Source organism: Mustela lutreola, chromosome 1 (genome assembly GCF_030435805.1).
Source record: "Mustela lutreola isolate mMusLut2 chromosome 1, mMusLut2.pri, whole genome shotgun sequence".
Taxonomy (NCBI): domain Eukaryota; kingdom Metazoa; phylum Chordata; class Mammalia; order Carnivora; family Mustelidae; genus Mustela; species Mustela lutreola.
This window is the reverse complement of record NC_081290.1, coordinates 164,863,821-164,884,848: the sequence shown is the minus strand read 5'-3', so window position 1 is coordinate 164,884,848 and position 21,028 is coordinate 164,863,821. Positions and strand designations below refer to the sequence as shown.

General features: G+C 51.8%; 1 protein-coding gene across 1 annotated transcript in view; it reads right to left on the bottom strand.

Moving 5' to 3' along the window:
- Positions 1-21,028, bottom strand: part of GFRA2 (GDNF family receptor alpha 2) — an 85,481-nt gene that overhangs the window by 12,507 nt on the left and 51,946 nt on the right. The window contains exons 5-6 of the mRNA XM_059178885.1: positions 1,888-1,997; positions 1,217-1,357 (exon numbers count right to left, since the gene is read on the bottom strand). Of these exons, the coding sequence (XP_059034868.1) occupies positions 1,217-1,357; positions 1,888-1,997 (251 nt within the window). The remainder of the gene's footprint in view (positions 1-1,216; positions 1,358-1,887; positions 1,998-21,028) is intronic.

The window sequence follows — 21,028 nt, the reverse complement described above, 5'->3', positions numbered from 1 at the left end:
CTGTTGCATCACGACTTTCTGGCCCCTTTGAGGGGTCAACTCTCCCACCCAGGTCCCCCACTATGCCTCCCTAACTGCCCCCTTGCACTAGGGAAGCCCACCTCCTAAATATCCATCCACTCCCTCTCCCCCTCCTCCCCACCACTGTTCCAGTTCAATCATGCCGTCCTCTGTGAGCAGCATCTCCGCCCTCTGAGCACACTTGCAATGGGCCCCCTGTCAGATCAACATCCCCACCACACAGGGACTTCTGCAATGTGAGTCTGGAACAATGCTACCTTCTGACACCCCTTCAGTGGCCTGCACCACCACCTCTGCCACCGGCAGGACCACCAAACCCTAACATCGTCAGGACTGCAAGGCCCTTCCTGAGAAGGACTCCCCCTCCCTACCCAGGCAACTCCAGGCATCCTCACGCTCACGCTCTCTAGCAAGACTAAGGGGTCTGCAGGTCCTATAACCACTTCTGCCTAAGGTGGACCAGCATGCCCCTGCCTCATAAGCAGACAGATGCCCACTGTCCCTCAATGGGCCAGACTCTGAGAAGCTTCCAGGGTCTGGAGAGCTCCTGAAGAGCCCGGCGCAAACCTCCACCCTAGCGTCATTCACCCCGTCCTGTGATCGCAGTGACCCCCTGATGGTGTGCCTCCATGAGACTGCGAGCTTCTCAATGACAGGCACTGTGACTCATCTCTTTGAATCCCCAGTGCTATAAAGAAAGGAAGGATGGACAGATGGAAGGAAGGAAGGACAGAGGAAAGGAGGGAGGGGATTTTCACGTGCACAGAAGGCAAGGCTGTCAGGCTAAGCAAATCCAAGCAGGCAGGACTTGTGGCTAACCTCCCTCTCTAGCCTTTTGAATAGCAGTCTGATGACTTGAAAAGAAAAGTCACCAATTCTAAAGGGGAGTGGATCCTTAAAGGGACAAGTGACAGATGCTGAAAAGAAACCCGGTTGAAGCTGTCAAGAAAACAGACCAGAAACTTTTGACCTTGACTTGACACAGGTTCAAGGCCTCCACTCCTAAACTGAGGCTGGCCTACTGACCATTCAGGAGGACGAGTCTCCAAGAGCACAAAACCCAAGGTCTCTATAGGTTGCTGGGGAAGCCCCAGCACTGAACACCCCAGTGAAGAAAGAAGGGGATGGCTAAGGCAGCCATACACGGGGCCCCTCTGGGACGTCAGGGCCACAGGGAAGGACTGGGAGGACTTACGGAGGCACGGGTTCTCAGTGAAGTCCCTGAGGAACTTCTCACACTCCTCCTCCATGTTCCCACTCCCACGACAACTGCACCAGGGGGACACCACGATGCCTGTGGGGCTGGAGTCCACGTAGTTGGGTGTCATATCAAACCCTGGGCAGGGAGAAAGGGAAGGCAAAGGAGAGAGGAACAGTGAGCCTTCTCTTTGGGACCCAGGCCCCAGACACAACAGAGAGCTGCCTTCTCCAGCAAGCAGAGCGAGCATTCTAGAACCAGGGAAACTAAGGCTCGCATCCTGGGTTTAGATCCGAGGGACCACATTTATTAGCCAGGTGAACCTTCTCAAGTTACTTTAAGCCTCAGTTTCCCCATACGTAGAATGGGGACACTAACCCCTCCCTAGTAAGCCCTGTTGTGAGAATAAAAGTAAGACAATCTGCGTATACCTCTCAGTGCAGTACCTGGAATGTCTGAGCCATGCAATATATGTTACTTCCTCATTTCAAATGCCTTATAAGACCCCGAGGACCTCCCTGCCCCACACTAAAGGGCTGGCCTGGTTTCCCACAGCAGAGAAGCGCAAGCTCAGGCTGTCCACCCTCTGGCCCTGAGCCGGGCCCCCTGCCCATGGGGGACAGGCAGCCAGGAGCCCCAACGAGCCCAGGTGCACGGGGACGGCTTACCAATCATGCCAGCGTAGGAGCCCAGACACGCCTGGTAATTGTCGGCAGGGCAGCTGGTAAGCGTCTGGTAGGAAGCACGACAATTGGCGTGGAAGTCTGCCAGCCGGGACCTGGTGTCAGGAGAAGACCCAACAGAGAGAATGGTTTAGTCTGGCTGCCTTCCCACCTTTTCTGCGGCAAAGCAGCTCCTCCCTGCAGGTCCCCAGGGCAGGAGGAAGCTAGGAAGATGGAGAGGACGAACATGGAGGGGAACACAAACCGCTGGGGGCTTTGGGCTGGGAGCTCCTTGAGGGCAGGACGTCCTGGAGAGCCAGGGACACAGCTGAGGCATGGCAGGCTCCTAATGGATCTTTCAGTCAGAGGAACACAGTCAGAACCCGGAGTGGGATTACCAAGAATGTCCGGGACCAAGGCAGGAAAGTGGGCTCGCTCTCTGCTTGGCCACACTCCCAGGTGACTTTGTTCTAGGCCTTCAACACATCACTCCTCCTGCCTGCAAAACGCACACAGTCATCCCTGCCTTGCTCCCTCACAGGATCTGTCCGAGGGTCACAGGAGCCAGCCCCCAGGCAGGTGAAAAGAAGAGTTCCCCTAGGGTTGAGACACCCATGGGCTTTCTTGACTGGCCTCTTCTGAATTGGGTCAGAGCAAAGCCTCCCCTGCTGGCTCTCCTCCTGCTTCTCTGTCCCACGAGGGCAGAATCAGCCCTTCCTTCCCCTGGTGGCATAAACCACTGTCACCCTTCCCCTCTGTTGGCACCTGTAATACTACTTCATAACTACCTGGGCACCTCCCTCCTCGACCCTGATCCACCTGAAAGCAGATGCTCTCTGGCCCAGGTGTGTCTCTAGCACCTGATGTGCAAGGTCCCACAGAACCCAGAACACCCAAGTCTAACCTGCCCCAGCACCCTGGCTCCCATCAGCCTAGGCTAGGGGTGGCCATCCCACCTCCTGTCATCACTTCCTATAGGTGAGTGCCCTTTGCCATGGGTTCCTCCTGTATCGTACCATTTGTGCCTTGTAGCAGCTCTAAACAGGAAGGAATAAGGTCTTGTTCACTCGTATTTTCCCAATGGGTACACAGTAGGACCTCAACAAATACGTGCTCCATGAGAAGGCTATGGTAGCTACAGGAAGGGACAGAACACAGCCCTTGACGCCCTGCCCCCACTCTCTCCAGGCAATACCTCATGAAGCCATCCCAAAGGGTGCCCTAAATTTGGCCACCCTGGTCCTCCACTGGAGCTGTCGCACCTGAGAAAGGAGTGGGTAGACAGAGACAAGAGGTTGAGAGGAACTCCCTCAGAGCAGACAGCTAGATGTGTCTCATCACGGGACACATTCCAGTTTGTCCCGGGGGGGTGCAGTTTGGGGGAGAGAAAGCTCCCCAGAGGAATTCAACCCGGGGATGCTCAGACATCCCCAGATCCTGCAGCCCACAGAGGTGTAGGACACGGAAGACGAGCAACATACTCACTGGCCAGGGCCCCAGGTTCTCACTTCAGCTATGCCCCTAACTCACGGGGACTCAGGCAAACCCTTCCTTCTCTGGCACTCAGGCTCCTTAGTTATCCAGTGAATAGAAAGTGCTCTTCATAAAACATGTTTTCACTGTCTGGGCAGGTGAGAAAGCTCCGGAGGCAGAGGGACGCTGCTGCTGTTTGCACAACGTTGTAATATCCTTAATGCCAGGAAGCTGCACACTCAAAAATGGATAAAACAGTCCGCTTTATGTAATGTGTAATTTCCCACCATAAAAAAATGACTGACAGAAGGATACTTCGCACTCATCCGTTTATCATTCAATCCTCACCCGCACTGAGACTGAACTCCAAGACGGGATGCACGACTGTGGTTACTGCCCCACGTTATGGAGTTGGAAGCTGAGGCTCAGAGAAGCTATTACCTGAGATCACAGCTCCTGCACAGAAGCCCTTGACGGGTCCTTGCACAGACAACCTTTTGCGTCCCGGAGAAAGGGAAATCTGCAGGTGTCCTCCCTCTTGCTCCCACCCAGGAACACACTCTCTATTCCTCAACACCCAGCCCCCAAATAGGGAGAAGCAGCGTCTCTAACCAAGGCTTCAGGTTCTGCAGAGTAAGACTTGATCTGGAGCAGCAGGAGCAGCGTGTCCTACTGTGTGCCCTGCAGGTGTGCAAAGGTGCTCTGGGGATGGGGGCAGGGACTTTACTGGGTGGAGGGGATTTGGAGGTACATGTTGTGGGCTGAGGCGCGTCCTGACTCCCAGCACCCGTGATGGGACCTTACTTCGGAGTGAGCTCCCTGCAGGCGTGACTGAGGTGAGGGCACAGTGGTTAAGAGTGGGCCTCAAGCCAACGACAGCGGTCTTTATAAGAAGGCGGAAGGGACACAGACATAGTGAGAACGCATGTGAGGACGGAGGTAGAGACTGGAGGGACGCACCTGCAGGCCCCGGAAGGCAAGGACCACAGGCAACACCAGCAGTGAAGAGACCGGCCAGAGCAGAGTCTGTCCTTGAGCCTTTCGAGGGAGCAGGGCCCTGCCAGCTCCTCAATTTGAGACTACTGGCCCCCAGAACTGAGAGATTAAATTTCTCTTTTAACCCTCCCCGCCTGTGGGACTTTGTGACAGTGGCCCTGAGAAACTCCTAAAGCCCCTCTAGGGACATCACTGCTCACTTTGGCCAAGTGCCTCCCTCCAGAAGGAGCCAAGAGCACATAGTCAGGCCCAATGGTAAGGAGCTCTGCCAGGGGGGCAGGCAAAAAAATAAAGCCAGGATGAAGCCCCTGCATGGTGTGAGCAAGAAAGCCAGATAACAAGCAAAGCCCTAGTTTCCATCTCTTCCCTACCAAAGAGGAATGCAGGTCAACTCTTAGCCCAAATACAGGAGTGCATTGCTATGCCACTTGTTCATGCTAAGCCTGACTCCGTCTCAGTGCCTCCCCAAAGCCCCCCAGCAGCCCTTCCCCAGGAAGCCCTTTCTGGGAACATACATCCCCAAAGTGGCAGACTTCACCGATTTCTTCATCCTTCCTCTAAACACACACTGAGCCCCTGCCATTTGGCTGACAGACTACGGATGGGAAGGGTCTGTGGGTCAGTGCAACATCAGAAAGGAAAACCCAGCCCCTGCAGTCAGGACAGAATGGCCACCAGGCCAGGACCCAGGACTTGATGAGAGGTGTACTGCCCACCCCAGGAGACCTAAGGGGAGTCTCCCAGGCAGCTCCACTCCACATGGGCACACATGGCCTCCTTCCCTTCTGCAAGGTGAGTTTCCCACTCACAGGCACCAGGAGGCTCGAGGACGTTGCCTGACCCCACCATCCACAAAGCCTCTCAGAATGTCACGAGGCCCCAGAAGCTGGAGAAGGCACCAAACATGAGAAAGGAGAATGTGACTTGTCTACGAAGAGAAGAGACGAAAGAAAGAGAAGCCAGAGACTGGAAGGTAAAGGAGCCCCAAGTGGGTGGGGAAAAGACAGATCCAGCTGCCAGGAAAGGAGAGAGCATCTGCCCGTGGCCGTTCTCTCTCACTCATGGCTGTGTGACCTTGGGCAGCCCTGTCATGTCTCTGAGCACAGTGTCCTCAGTTATCTAACTGGGTGAGCTGTGCCTGCCTATCTCCCTCACAGGGCTACACTGGACAGCTGGGGCACTTAGAGGAGGCATCACATTATCTTCCTTCTCTATCCAGACATCTTGTCCCCAGCACTGTGCCTGTCAAGCACCAGCAAGTGAAAACAAGGAACAGCGTTTCCTGTGTCTGGGAGAAGAAGAAATATCTGTTCAGCCTGCTGAGGTGGGTCTGCCTCCCATAAAAGGCAACCCGGGAGAGATGGCCCCTCCCCCGTCCCTCACCATGAGGCTCCAGAGTCACCCTGCTGGCCCCAGGTGCATGATGGCCTCCCTACCCACTGCTACATTCCACATCACTCTGAGGACACAGGAAGAGGAACACAGGCCCCCGAAGCCAGACAACATGCACAAAACTCCTTCACCGGACCCCTTGAAGGCCATGGCCAACTTCCTGTAAGCAGGCTTACGGGCTCCATGCAGAGCTCATGGAGGAGAGGAGAAAGGCCCAGACCCCACAGCCAGCAGAGGGGCAGGTAAAGGGAAGGGCCGTGGCTAGGCCTTCTGTTCCCCCATTTCTCCGTTCCCAGCGTCAAAGTGGCCTTGGCAAGAGAGAGGGCCAAATGGGGCCCATTAGGAGGATGGCGTGTCCAAGTCTCCAGAAGGCCTCTGATTGCTCCAACTCTGTCTGCCCCTCAAGGCAGGCTGAAGTCCATGGCAGCGGCTCCCTCTGTCAGCATCAGAGACCAAGGCGTGTCAATTTCCTTCAAGCCAGCAACACGCAGGTTCCGAGCCCCATGCGAACCAGCCCCGGGGAGGTGTGTTCTCCAAGGCAAATGTTATCCTCTTCCTAACACACCGCCAGCCAGTTGGGGCTCCCTGCCCCATCCTCGGGCCTGCCGCCGCATTTCCCTGCGGACACCATGAGGTGAGCTCTCTGGACTCTGCTCTCTTGGCTAGCAACAGACTTTGTCCTTGGCCCACCCCCAACACCCAGCAAACTTCTACCTTTAAGAATCCCCATAAGAAGGATGACATAAAAGGAAGCGCGAGAGAAAGAGACAAAGAAAAGCCCAGAGAGCCAGCAAGAGAACCAATATGAACACCAGCCAAGTCCCTCCCAGCAAGACCAAGTGAAGACGGCCAAATGAGCTGGGGGGCAGCAGGTGGCTCTGTCCAAAAAACACAGACCCTCCGTGGGCCGGTCACAGCAGCAGCTATAGCATATTCAATCACCGGCAAGCGGCAGGAGAAGCATGGAGAGACACTTGACCCGCAGCCTGATGAAACAGTTGCCAGATTAAATACAGGATGTCCGTTTAATTTGAAGTTCAGGTAAACAATGAATGTTTTAGTGTAAGTCTTTCGCAGGCAGTATCTGGGACATACTAATGTTAAGCCGAACACAACTAATAGTAACACTAAGCGGTTTTTCATCGTTCATCTGGAATGCAAGGCCTGAATTTTTATTTGTTAGCTCTGGCAACCCTATTTGACAGGCAGATGTGTTCCAGAGGGAAAAAGAGGCAAGGCCGGATACGCAAAGATTAACCCACGCAAGAGGAAATCACCCAGACCGGAGCAGTGGGGTCGACTCCCTGCAAGGGACTGGTTCTCAGAGTGTGGTCTACCAAACAACAGCATCAGCAACCACTGGAAACTTGGTAGAAATGCAGATTCTCCAGGCACAGCCCAGACATACAGCCACCCGTGCTTTCACCAGTCCTGCCGATGAATCTAGGGCAAGCTGACATTTGGGGGTGTGGCTGGCCATCGGCACAGGCTGCAGAGCGGGACTTCTGGGGCCCCTTCAGATCTCACTCCCTGTCTCAGCTGTAAATATCCCCACCTTCAGAGCGCCTACGTGGCTCTGTTGGTGAAGCGTCTGCCTTCCGCTCAGGTCATAAGTCCCGGGATGGAGCCCCACATAGGAATCCCTGCTCAATGGGGAGTCTGCCTCTAATCTCTGCCCCTCTCCCTATTCTCCTACTCACTCTCATTCTCTCAAATTTAAAAAAAAAAAAAATTCTTTAAAAAATCTTTAAAAAAAAATAAGTAAGCAAGTAAATAAAAAAATAAATATCCCCACCTTATAACCTAGTCAAGGAAGAAAGTAACGCTTCAGACCACGACCTGAGAAGGCTCTTGGTGACAAGGCAAAGAATGCTTGTGTATACACACACACACACACACACACACACACACACACACATCAATCCCTACACAGACATACACTTACACTTGGATATACTCTTCTCTGTACTTTGCTCTTAGCCAAGAAAAAGTACAGACACCTGTAGTGCCCTTGATCCAAAGTATAAATACCTTCCCAAACATATATGGTTTCTCAAACCTCTCTACCCTAACACAATAAAAGGTGAATCACTCCACAGAATTCCAAAGCATTCTAATGCTGGCCAGTACATGGCTTTTTGGTCTGAAGTGCTTGTCAGCTGCCCAAAATTCCCATTTATCAGATTATACCTGTTATGCTGTTGCCATGGAAACCAGTGGGTTTCTCTTGGTCTTCTATAGAAGTGGAGAAGGAGAAAAGGAAGCTAATATTTATTGAGAACCTATTACGTGCCAGACACTGTTCCCTCAATTAATTTTCGAAACATTCCCGCAGAGTACACGTATTCCCCAGCAAGGCCACGGCAGCTCTGACACACAGGCCACACAGCTATATGCCCACCAGCCCGCACACCAAGACCAGGTACCTGCTAACAAGGACACAGTCTTCCCTCCGGCTCTGCTGTCACAAGCCACCACTGCGGATGATGATTCCAGAGGCAGCCACCAGCCCTGCCTCATGCTAACGAATAGGACACTTGAATATTTCATGGAGGGGAAAAGGGGCTCCCAAGAAGTGCAAATTACTCATGATAGGCCTCATAGACAATTTATGGGAATGCAGAGAAAATGACTTTAATAGACCCAAGTGCTCTGGAATGGCTTTCTGAGGTCCCCTCCAGCAGTGCAGGGCTTGCCTAAGTGGGTTCAATGTTATGCGACACTGAGAAAGGGGAAAATGGATTTCACTCACGTGGCTGCTTTCTGACACCTCCGGGGCTCACCGTGGACAACCTGATCCTCCGTCCTTCCCAGGACACTGCCACCACTGATTTCATGAACTCAAGTCCCAACGTGGCTTCCTTCCCTTCTGTTTATTCTTCGAGTGTGCAGTGAATATTTATCTATCTGCCCAGAATAGCAGATAGGGGGTGGACTGAGGGAAGGGACTTCTTCCTCCAGCCGGGTAGTTCTAGTAAAAGCTGTCAACCATGGCACTCTATCATCCTGGGCCAAAGGTGGACACGTGACCCAGGCTGTCCCCAGCCACCCTGACTAGTGGTTTAGGGATAAGGAGGTAACACAAGCGAGGCTCAACAGGGTTCTTCCCTGAGGTTTTCCTAATGGAGCCATCAAGGAAGAACATTCTTTTCTCTCCTGTTATGAGACACCATTGATGTGAGCCCAGAAAAATTGGGCCCACAGTTCTAGCCTCACAGTCACAATAAGAATAAACATTCAGCTAACCGCAGAGAGAAGCAGAAACAAGACAAGGAGAGATGGAGACAGGCCCCTGTGTAGCTGCGTGCTGGCATATACTCCCACCCTTTCTATACTTCACTGGAAGCCAATAAATTCCTTTGTAATTTTCTTAAGCTAGTTGGGGCTCTCTTACAACAGAAATATTCTTGACTAATGTTTAGCTTTAAACTAATGTTTAGCTTTACTCTCTGGTTTCATATGCTCTTCTCTGTCCAAGTTAAAAGCAACCAAAAAGGCATACACTGAAAAGGACAGAGATCAAAAACCAAACCCACAAAGGGTCTGGCTAACCCATATGAAAGGCCCAGGCTTTCAGGAGCACCTTAGCGAGAGCTTTGGAAAACAGATGCTAATAAAATTCACGAAGGAAAATGGACCTGGCCTTGGATCCTTTCCCCAGCTTCACTAGAGGGGAATGGCTCAGACGGATCCGCCACAGAAAGCTGCATTGCTATTAAAAATGACAAGGATGTAGATTGTGCCAACATATGAAAATTCAAACATGAAATCACGTGAAGGGATTAAAAATCAGGAGACAATACCGTCTGCTCACCCTGGTTGCAAAAACAGGGGGAAAATGGTAAATATACAAACTAATGAGATCCAGAAGCAAATTCCAAAGATGCTAATAGAAGACACTGTTCCTTATGTTCTCTTTTAATAAAGTTGCTTAAGATTGTAATTATTTCTTCAAGTTTAATTGAGTGAGGCCTCAGGAATCCTGAGTTATTATAAACAATGATGTTTCTAAGCCTTCATTTAGAGAAAGTATTACTGGTTCCAGGAGCACTAGCAAATTTAACTGACCCTCTGTCCCAAGACAAAGAGGCTGACAGAGAAAACCTACCACCTCAGAGAACCAGCTCCTCACTCCAGGGCATCTCCAACACTAGGAGCTTACAGGTCTGAGACAGAAGCTGGTGCCAGGCTGGGAAATGCAGAGCAGGCCCTTCTACACGAACATGACCCCAGTGCAGGTTGCCACAAGTAGAAATGTTGGCTCTCCCACCACAGGAGGTCCTGAATTCTGCAAGAGCCCTCGCCCCTCTCCACCCCAGCCAGAAGCACACTCGGCCCTAAGGTCCAATTTCTGACATCTCGCCTACCGACTGGGTTTGAGGCTTGGCTTTAGCCACTCACTAGCTGTGTAACCTTGAGTAGATCATTAAACCTCCATCTCTTCACTGGAAAACTGAGGTAATGATAGTATTTACCTCATATGGCCATGGCAAAGATTGAACGAGATGTCCAGCGAGCAAATTTACGTAAGGACTTGGATGGTGCCTGGCACATAGCTTGCTGCTGCGGCTGTTGAAATCAGAAGACCCACGATTCACTCCCAAGCGTGCAACATGGTGCGGCAGGCAGGAGCACTCTGCCTTCAGGCCCAGGCACGTAACATCTCTGATCTATTAACAAGCACCCCCCGTATTTGTACAGTGTCACACAAAGTACTTCTACTAACATCCCCACATTTTACCCTGACAACAATTCTCTGAAGCTGGCATTATTACCTCCGCTTCACAGATAAGGAAACAAAGACCTAGAGAGGTTAATTAACTCAGTTACTATCGCAGCAGCAAGGCCGGAAGACTGAGCTTCAAATCTCAGCTCCGAAGCCAATAGGTTTTCCCTTCCATCATGCAGCCCACCCCAACACCCTCCATCTTTTTCCCAACCTACCACCCCCACCCCTTCTCCCAGCCTTCTGAAGCCACAGAACTCAGGTGTCACCCAAGGAAATCAGAGGCATGCCACCTTGCTCCTTGGCCCCCGCTTGCCATCCAGCCTGGAGATCCCACAGCACCCTCTTCTCCCCTCCAGGTGAACCCTGAGAGTATCCATAAGAAATGGCCTGGTGAGTGCTGTGGTAGGAGCCGCTGTACCTCCAACTGACCAGAAGCAATCAGCTAGACCCACGCCACCATCAAGAGACAGCAGTGACAACCACAATGGCCAACCCAAGCCTGCTTTGGGAGAGGATTGGGAGGGTCTGGATGGGTCTCCCACTTAGGGTCCAGAGATGGAAGCCAAGACCATATCCGTCTTCCCAAGACCACCACTGGATATACTCCTTCATGTCCTCTGAAAACACAAGCAGATGGCCAGATATCCTTTTCTCCATTTTTCCCCCAATCCCTTCACCTAGGTTCCAAACCTATTATTACCCAGTAAGAAGAGAAAAGAATTAAACATATGCATCATTTGATTTTAATTGAAGGACTGTTCTATTTCATTGAACTGCTAAGTAAGCTGAACAAGAGATTGTGTTTACATAAGCAAAGCCCGAGTCACTATAGACTTGCTGTCACATTAAGTCAATACTTATGAAGGCTCTCTATTTAATTATTCAGTGAGGATTGACTTATTATTGTGTTAAGAGTGTGGTTAGCCTTGAGCTAGGTAGCCAGCCAAGGGGAAAGATTTCTTTCAACTTTCTCTGAATGCTGATATGGTTCTTGTTGGTGGTATGAGGTTAGGTTTCCTCCCTCTCTCTCTCTTTCTCCCCACCACAGTCCTCCTCCCTCTTGCTCCAGAGCTCCAGATCCACCACCCTCCAGTTGGCAGTAGCGGGCGATCCTGCAGGGCCAAGCACTGGGCAAGGTCCCAGTTCTCAGTGGCCGGCCATTCACATGATCTTCCTAGGGTTAGGAAGACCTAACATTCCTAACCTTCTAGGAATTAGTCCTGAGACGCTGACCCCCGAAGTCCCACTAGCTTACTTCCTTTGCTCTTGGTTCTAGCAGTTCCGACATTTTCTTCCCCTTCCTGATGATAAGGACCTCCTACTCAAAGACCTAGATCCCTCCCCGGCTTTGTTATTCTCAGCACTTCCCCTCCCTTCAACCTCCACAGAATGTGTTCCTCGGCCTTTGCAATCCATCCAAACCTTATTATTCCATGGCATATTGTTACAGAGATTCAGATAGATTCTTACATCAAATAACATTTCCTGAAACATAACATAGAAGAAAAATCTAGAGGTAGATGCTTAGCCTAAACTTCAGAGCAACAGAAGAGACAGAACAGCATTTAAGAGCAAAATCACCTTCAAACCCCAACTCTGCAAATTACAAGGGGTACGATCTTGCCTAAGTACTCACCCCTCTGTGAGCACCCTAATGCATTGAAAAGGTCTGGTAGTTTCTGAGAAGGTAATCGAGATTCCCATATTACACCTAGGATTGTGCCAGGCATGCTAGCATGCTAGGCTTTTATGAAGGGTTCATTGTGACCTTGTGGCCCCACTGATGCCCCAGGCTTCTTCAGCCCATCATGTACCACCTTGATCGCCACCCATAATCTGGACTCCACTAACATCTATCAACTCACCCCTCCTTACACTCCTCCTCTCTTTCACCCCAGACCTTGCAGCAATACCGAAGAGCACACATTCCCCAACCACGTTGCTTCACAGAACCTTATCCTATGGAGCTGCTTCCACCAGGAACACCATCCCCCAACCATGTCCTCCCTAAACTTCTCCCAGTTCACCCTTCTAAACCCAGTTCAGGTGTCAGCCCTTCCAGAACGCTTTCTGTGAATATTCTGCTCCAACTCTGAACGTGTTTCACAAACTCCAATTCCTGAGCTTGCACCACCAAGCATACCATAATTTATACTTTTCATATCTGTTTCTCCCATTAAAGTAGGAGTTCTTTCAGAATAGAAAGAGTCTTATTCGTGTTTGAATCTTCAATGTCCAGAGTAATACCTGACATCAAATAGGGACTCAACAGCCACTAGATGGAAGGAGGAAGGGAAGGAGGGAGGAAAAGATGGATGGATGGATGGATGGATGGTTAAGTGGGTGGGTGGAGGACTGGGTGGGTGGGTGGATAGATAAGAGAGTAGTTAGGTAGATAGATAGATGGATGGTTAGGTAGACAGATGGATGGTTAGATGGGTGAGTGGATGAATGGGTGGGTGAGTAGATGAATGAATGTGAACTATTCTGGAAGCCTGGAAGACTTCCTCAAAGCAGGAGAAGAGCCAAGAACTCTCTTAATACCTCCTCTTGAAAAACAAAATTACTCCAGATTTCTAGCTGACAGCACAGAAAAATGCATCAACATTGCATTAACTTAGGAAACAAGAAAGATAGCCCTTTAGTGGGTCTGTCTTCCTCCTCCTCCAATCCTGGAGGCTGTTAGGAATTTGGAGAAGTATCTTCACTATCTCTGGTAATAGCCATCTGCTAAAAGAGGCCCCAGTGGCCTGCAAGAATTAACACACATCCTTAAGCACCACTTTAACATGAAGAAGTGCCTTGGGGCCCTAGAGAGAACAACACAATGGGTCCCTGTGGAGCAAGACTGGGCAAATTGTCCATTCTCAAACAAGCAGAAAGGCAAAAGGAATCCATGACGGGGTCGAGTTTTGGGGTCAAAATGCCGCTGCTCACTGTGCCATAAACTCTAGAACTATCACTGCCTCTCTGAGTTCCTAAGCGGCTCCGTGATACCTACATGGAAGAGTGGTTGGAATGAAACCACATACGCAAAAGTGCTTTGCAAAACAGAATTCACTCTATATATGTATACACTTATTTTTTTCCTTCGGCATAATAATAAGAACAAGGCAGGACTAAAGCACCCGAATTCTCTTCTTCAGCTGACTCAAAAAGACCAGGTCCCAATCAAAGCAGACAGCCAGACCCGGGGACAGGAGAGGGCTGGGGGGGGGCAGCATAGGTAAGAAGCCAGCATACCCCAGTCTGTACCCACCAGGAAGCAGGAAAGACCCCATGTGCTTGGGGTCTGCTCTTCGAGAATGCTGGGAAATCACAGCCTCGGAGCCACAGAGCCTGCAGGGAGCCCTCAGCCCCTTCCCCGCTGCCCTTCATCCCAGGCCTTCTAGTGCAGACTGCATAGGCAAATATTCTTCCAATCAGGCAAATATCTGGGCAGCTCTGTCACCACTAAGAGTCTTTCTCATTATATAGACTAATGAGAACGCTATGCTTCTCGGGAGCAATTTATCAAGGCAGCATCCATTATAAATGACGTTTTTCCTGAACTAACAAAGAATGTGAGGCTGGGGAAACTGGTTAAAAGGAAATGTTTAGCTGATTCCAGAAATCATTCGGAAATTAACGACCTACCCTCTTGCTGGTCAGTGTTCCCTCTGTGCTTCAGCTCCCACGTGGATCCCCTGCCCCGACCACCCATGTGCGCCCAGACCACCTGAGCCCGCAGGCTGGAGAAGGGGAGCGATGCTGGCTCCCAGGAACACCCTGCCGTAGGAGGGGCACGCCGTCTTGACCAGCAAGCATCACTGAAGCATGGAAGAGCAGATTATTTGTGGTCCCAACTTGCTGAGGCAAGATGAAAAATACAGCAAAGTGCAGTTGCTGAACTCAGCTTTTTTTCTTTTTCTCCCTCCTTTCTCCTTCGCTGAGGTTAGTGTTTTACAAAAAGGGCTTTAAAAAAATAAAATCTATAAATGAGGGGGTTCCAACCTGTCAGCTTAAGGTCAAGCACACAGACTGCAGCATCCAGGGAAGAGAGAACACAGGCCCTTTGGTTCACCAGCATGTGGGACACTTAACAACACAATCCCCATGGGCACGCCCACGGGAGGGCCCCGCCACCCGGACAGACACATGCCCCACACCCCTACACACAGGTCCTTCCCCTACGCCCTGACTTGTGTGGGTCCTCCCTGTTGCTACCCTCCAACGCCAAAGCAAGTGACAACTTCGTTTCCCTCTGATATCAGAGGGCCAGGAGCCATGCCTCTTGCTGACCATAGGGAGCTGCGGTCTTTCAAAGGGTCAGTGCCTATCAGGGCCTCCCAAGGGAAGTGGGCAGGATGGAGATTAGAGGGACATGGCAAACCACTCAGAGAAGCAGATGGCCACTGGGTCCCACTGGGCCAGTCACTAGCCCCCCAAAAACCTCTACTGTAAGTCAATGAAACATCAAGACCCTCGAGTTTCTGAGAATTTGAACCAAAGTACATGGCCTCATCTGAGAAGGAGATAAAGGGGGCAGGTAGACATGCATACTTGGCGAGAAACAGATGGTGATTCCTATGTGAATATATAATGCCAGGTGAGGAGTAAGAAGACCCCTGTGAGCTCGTCAAGCATTTAAATGAATTTATCTTAGAATAAGCAGACTCTGGGGCCAAGTCAAGTTCCTCACTACTTCTACTAAGGCTCTCACACATACCCTGCCTGGCTCTGCCAGGGCTTCGAAGGTTCAAAGGATGCAGGACAAGACACGGGAATACAAAATACCAAGGAAAGAAAAGCCTGAGTCAACAATGAGACCCAAGTAAGGGCAGCCCCAGGAGCAAAGGGAAGGCCATCATAGTCAATGGCAGGATGAGGAGTAGGAAGGGGATCCAGCAGTGAGTGGGAATGAGTGGATTCCTGAGGCAGTCTCTAGAGTGATGTCCCAGAGTCTGGATGCAACAGAGGACTTTCCAGAGCACCCATGCTCCAGCCCAAGCAGAAGGAAGTGCCTGAGGGGTCTGCTACAGACTGAATGTTTGTGTCATCACAAAACATGTATGTTGGAACTTAATCCCCAGTATGATAGCACTAGGAAGGTGGGGCACAGTGGGTGAGAAATCACAGACCACCACCCCAGGAAACAAGAAAGCCCAGGGGCAGTCAGTTTCCACTCAAAGAGAGCCACAAGAGAATTACAGCACAGGGACAGAAGCCGATCAGGCTGATACATCTGACCCCAGGCCCCAAGAAGCAGTCCTCCAGTTTCCTGCCCAGGAAAGTAGCCCAACCCAGCAGGAGAGACTGATGGGGTCCACCCACAGATGGTCTTCCAGGGGACATTGTGTTTCATGGTGTTCTTCCTTGCTGTCCCTTGGCCTTCTGGACATCCTTATGGGCAACCTGTGTCTCATCTAGGTATTGCTGGTGATGTGGGTGTTCAGATAACGAAGGAGTAGAATCTACGACTGCACTGGAATAGGTCGTGATGAGTTTTGATATATACGAATCCATGGAAATGGGGAAGGTAGACCAGTTGTGTAGCTGACAAAGAGCTACTCTTTGAATATACAGTTGATATGTTCCTCTATAATAGTGGGTCTGCAGCTACTGGGTAGATACCGAGGCTATAGAAGAAGTAGATACCCAGGCCTTCTCAAACCAGGAGGTAAACTGGGAATGGCAATTTGAGATCAGGTGACTCGTGATCTGTAGGCCAAGGGTCTGCAAAGGGTGAAAGCTGCTCTTCTAATGAAGATGTCCAGGACCTCCAAACAATGGTAAGTTGACACGCACAGAACTGAATATATATGAAATAAAAAAAAATAACCATACCCTGGAAGGCATTCAGGAGCTCATAGGATGCACCAGACTCCTTAGCCTCCTGATCCACCTCTAGGCTCAGATACAGGTAGCATTTCTAATGCCATCACACAGAGCGTCACTCCTGGTAGAGGTCCCCATGGGACACATCCAACATCTTGACAAGGCTGCGACAGAGCTGTGGCCCACACATAACGTCTGGACGCCAGCCTTCCCACTCAGCTCCCTACAGCAGACCTTCTTAAAACCCATCCCTTTTGACCCTTCCTGCTCTGAAAGGGAGCAGAGGGGTGCAGCAATAGGCATAAGAGAGAATGAGATGCCACCCCAGCTTCCATCTTCAGAGCAGAGAGCCAGCCAGCCAAGAGAAGTTGAAGAGTCAAGGGTGAATACCAGTTAAGTACATCCCAAAGGAGATTTCTGAGCTTCTCCCAAAATTGAGACCTCAGAGCTGGGCCCCTCGAATCCAGTTCCTGACAAGGAGCTAGACTGGCAGCCACCCTGCTCCTCCTCCATGGATACAGGCTGCTGTCACAGCAGCAGGGGCCTAAAGAGGCTGAGAGGTTTTCAGGTCAAGGGCCAGAGCAGAAGTCCACTCCATGGAAGCCCAGCACCCAGCCCAAGGAGAGGGAGAGCTATGAGGGAGCTGAGCCAGCCCAGGCACTCAGGATCGGAAACCTAGACCTTTGAGAACCTACATTTTTATGCTGTTTCTGTTTTTTACAATTATTCCCTCTCAGTCTTGCCTTTGCATGTACTGAGGCCTACCCAAACTCGGACTAAATAGCAAGACACTATGTGTCCACTAAGCACCCCTGAAAGCATTACCTTGTTTACCCCTCACAACACCCTGAGACAGGGACCACGAAACTCCCACTTTCCAGAGAAGGAAATCCAGCCTTGGAGACAGGAAATGACCGGAGGCATGGCTGGGAAGTGCTGGGGCTGGGATACAAACCCAGGCAAACCCAAGGCTGCTGATCCTTTCAGGGTTTGGTGGGCTGCTCCCCTCTGGGATGGACCTTGCCCTTGGGGGTTGGCTATGATAGTGGTGGTGGTATCCAAGAAAGAAGCCCCAGGGCAGGGAATGGGTCACAAGGGCGGAGACAATGCCACCTGAGCTTGAACACACCCCACCTGCTTTCCACCTGCCCCCCCCCGAGTCACACCCCAGCTCCACCCAGAGGGCCCTGGACTTCACTGCCAGGAAGAAGGTATACCCCCCACAGGCCTACTGCACACCTGCTCTTGGTCTCTGTCCTTGAAATCGTGGCCTTTCTCCAGCTCCCCTCTCTGCCTAGGAAGTCACAGTAACACCTCACCCCAAAACAGACCCAACCTCTGCTCTCCCAGCCAAGGATGGCACCCACCATCTCAATCCCACTCCCTCTCCTCAGAAAGCCCCCCTCGGGATTTCCTGGCCCTTCCTGAACAGCACCTGCCCATCTGAGCCCCCTCCTACCTGCCTCTCATGGGCTATGAACTGTCATGACCTTTGCCAGGGCCCCCAGCCCCTTGGGGCGGGTCACAGTGACAGCAGGATGATGGCCTTTTCCTGGCTAATGACCACCCGCAGAGAAGTGTGGGAGACCCTGCCCCCATGCATGAGCATCCTAGGGCTGCCCAAATAGATTACCACAAACCGAGTGGCTTATAGTTAGAGAAATTAATTCCCTCCCAGTTCTGGAGGCTAGCCATCTGAGGTCAAAGGTCAGCACTATCTTGTGGGCCCTGGTGGCTCCCAGCAGCCTGTGTGTTCCTTGGCTTGCAGCCCCATCTCTCCAGCCTCTGCCGGTCTCCACTGGCTTCTTCCCAGCATGCACTTATGGTTATGTCACAAGGATGCCCTCATCCAGCATGGCCTCAGCTAATTACATCGGTAATGACCTTATTCAAACAAGCCCACATCCTATGTTCCCAGTGGATGTGGAATTTGGGAGGGATGTTCTTTGACCCACTTACACTCACCAATCTCCCTCCCCTTACAGCAGGTGCTTGGCTTCCCACCACCTCCCAGCTCGGTTCAGATGCAGGCTAAGACCCCAATGTGTGCCCAGCCTGGCTCACCACCCCTTCCAGGGCAGCTTTCACTCTCCAGGACATGACTCTGCTGTCCACCCAGGGATGGCCCAATCCCCCATCCCTGCTGGGGGCCTTCTCTGGGAGCCGCCCTGGCGGGCCAGAACCCCTCCAGGACCAGGTCCCCAGGACACTCCAGGGAAGCAATTCTCACTGTGCTCTCCCTATTCCCTGGGTGCTGCCAGGAAAAGATAACTACAGGCCTTAGCCTCACTTCCTGCAAGTCCTCAAAGTCCAATCCTATGTCCCCTGAGGGCCAGGTACACCTCAGCACGGCAGTCAGAGAAGCCATTCAGGACACCATTTGGCTGCCAACTCGCAGTAACAGGCCAACCAGTGTCACCCGTCTTTGAGACAAGCACTAGTCTCCACACTGGGCCTAGCTCAGTCTCGGAGGCTCAGGCCATCCATCTGTCCCAGCCATGCCACAGTGTCTCTCTGCACTGACGTCCCACTTCCAGTGACCGTCTGGGCTCAAGCAAACACTCTGATTGTTTTCCAAAAGATGAACAAGCAGAGGTCATCTTCATAGTAAAAATGCCAGCTGGATATTAAAACAAAAGTTCTTGGATGCTCCATGCAAGTAAACAGCAGATACATCCAGGCCACTCTCCTGCCCGAACACACTCCATCTGCCACAGAAAGGGAGCTCTGGAGAACACAGAGAAGGAGAAGAGATGGGCACAAGAACAGCCCCTTGCAGGAGGATCTAGGAAGGAGATTCATCAGACCACACATCCCAGGACCTTCTCTTGAGCCCCCGTCCAGCACTGACCATGGGCACGGTGTGCCCGGGTGCTTCTATTCTTAACCCTCACTGCTGTGAGGACAATGATCCAGGGAGCCAGATGAAACTGGACTTCTGGGCCCCAAACCCAGAATTCTGTTTCCATAGGTTTTAGGAGGGACCCGGGAATCAGCATTTTCACCACAGCTAATAGAAACAGGGGCTACATCTGGGGAGACAAGGCAAAAAAAAAAAAAAAAAACAGTGAAAACACAGCCCTAGGAATCTGCCTGCTTCAGGCTTCTACCCGCCTTATTAGCTGTGTGCTCCCAGGCAAGTCACTGAAAATCTCTGGTCTGGGCGTCCTTCCCTGAGCATAGAGAAATGGTAACAGGGCCTGCCTCAAAGGGTCCTTAGAACATGTGAGGTTGGGGGTGAAAATTCCTAACACAGTAACACGGAGTCTAACACACAAGAGCTCCATCGATGTCACCTGCCTTCAAAGGCCACATCCTGGGCAAGGCTGGCCTCCCTGAATGGGTGGCAATCCAGCCTCAGTCCCATTTGGCAGCCTTGCTCTCTGGGGTCTGAACAGCAGAGTCGGGCACTAAGGCCTGTGCCCGGGTAGTGGATTCCAAGTGGTGGGCACATGGGGCGGACAAGACCAGAGCAGGATGGGCTCTGGCGGCCCCAGAGAGCATGCTGGGCCCACAAAGCGGATGACTCAGATGCACTCACTCCCCATGGTATCTTCCTTTGCCTCCCCCCAAGGCTTTATTCAGTCCCTGAACATCTCAGCTGATCCCGACTGTGACTGGGGGTACCGGCAGGTGTGGACGCACCACCCAGCCCTGGAGCCTGCGTGCTGCCGAACCCTTCACACAGAGGGAGGAGGGCTGGCCCTCCATGGATGATCCCTGGGGAAGGGCCCCAGGAGACCAGGGTGGGATGTAGAGGCCCACCTGCCCCTCCTCCTCGCGTTGCAGATTTCCTCAGGGACAACGGTGGAGAGCGTGGGTTTCATTACGATGAAAGCAGGAGGCAATTCTGCCCAGAAGCGGCCCCTGCGGTTCAGAAACACTTTGGAGGAGCACGCTGACAAAATCCACAGACAACACACAGACCCACTCACAGAAGGAATTCCTCTTAATTGTGTATAGACGCATTCATTCCCTCACGCCCCTCCTGTGACCACATACTTCTCCTGCAGAGAACACACACCCTGAGTCTCCTTCCCTCCCACTGCCACTCCGAAGGGCACAGTGACCCAGGCAGAGTCACCAAGGAATGACTCTCTCTGGTGTGCTCTTCTGAGATTTAGGAGGCTACCTCCCACTCCGCCCTGCCTGGCCCTCATGTTTCTGAGTCTGGGAAGCCCAGATGCTACCAAGAATGGCCTCCAGGACTGCAGACACACGTTCATACCTAGAAAACCTAGACTCAGATATGGCGGCACCCACGTGGCCCCGGAGAGATGAGCCGTCATGGGCCACACCACCTGGAGGACTCAAGGACAGGATGGACCCATGGGCAGAACCTCCCTGGGCAGGAGGAGGAAGGATTGTAAAGGCATTTTCTCAGGCTGTCAGTGTTGTCACCGAAGAGGGACCATAGAGACAAGTGAGCGCACTCCTCTCACTCCAGAAATGAAGCTGTTGCCCAGAGGGGCAAGCAGCTAACCCAAGGCCCCTCTTTCAGCTCCTGTGCTGGGGCTAGCAAAGTTCGAGCCTCATAGATCAGGGCAAAACACAAGGCCCTCTCCTAATGGCTCAGAAGCTCCAGCACAACCTCACATGCCCCGGGGATCTCTCTGTCCCCCACAGCTCACACATCCACACATGCACAGCACCCAGAAACACTCAGCACCCATGTCTTCTCACGCAAACTTACGGAATCAGAAGACAGATGTCAGTGAAAAACCCTCCATTGTTTTTTTT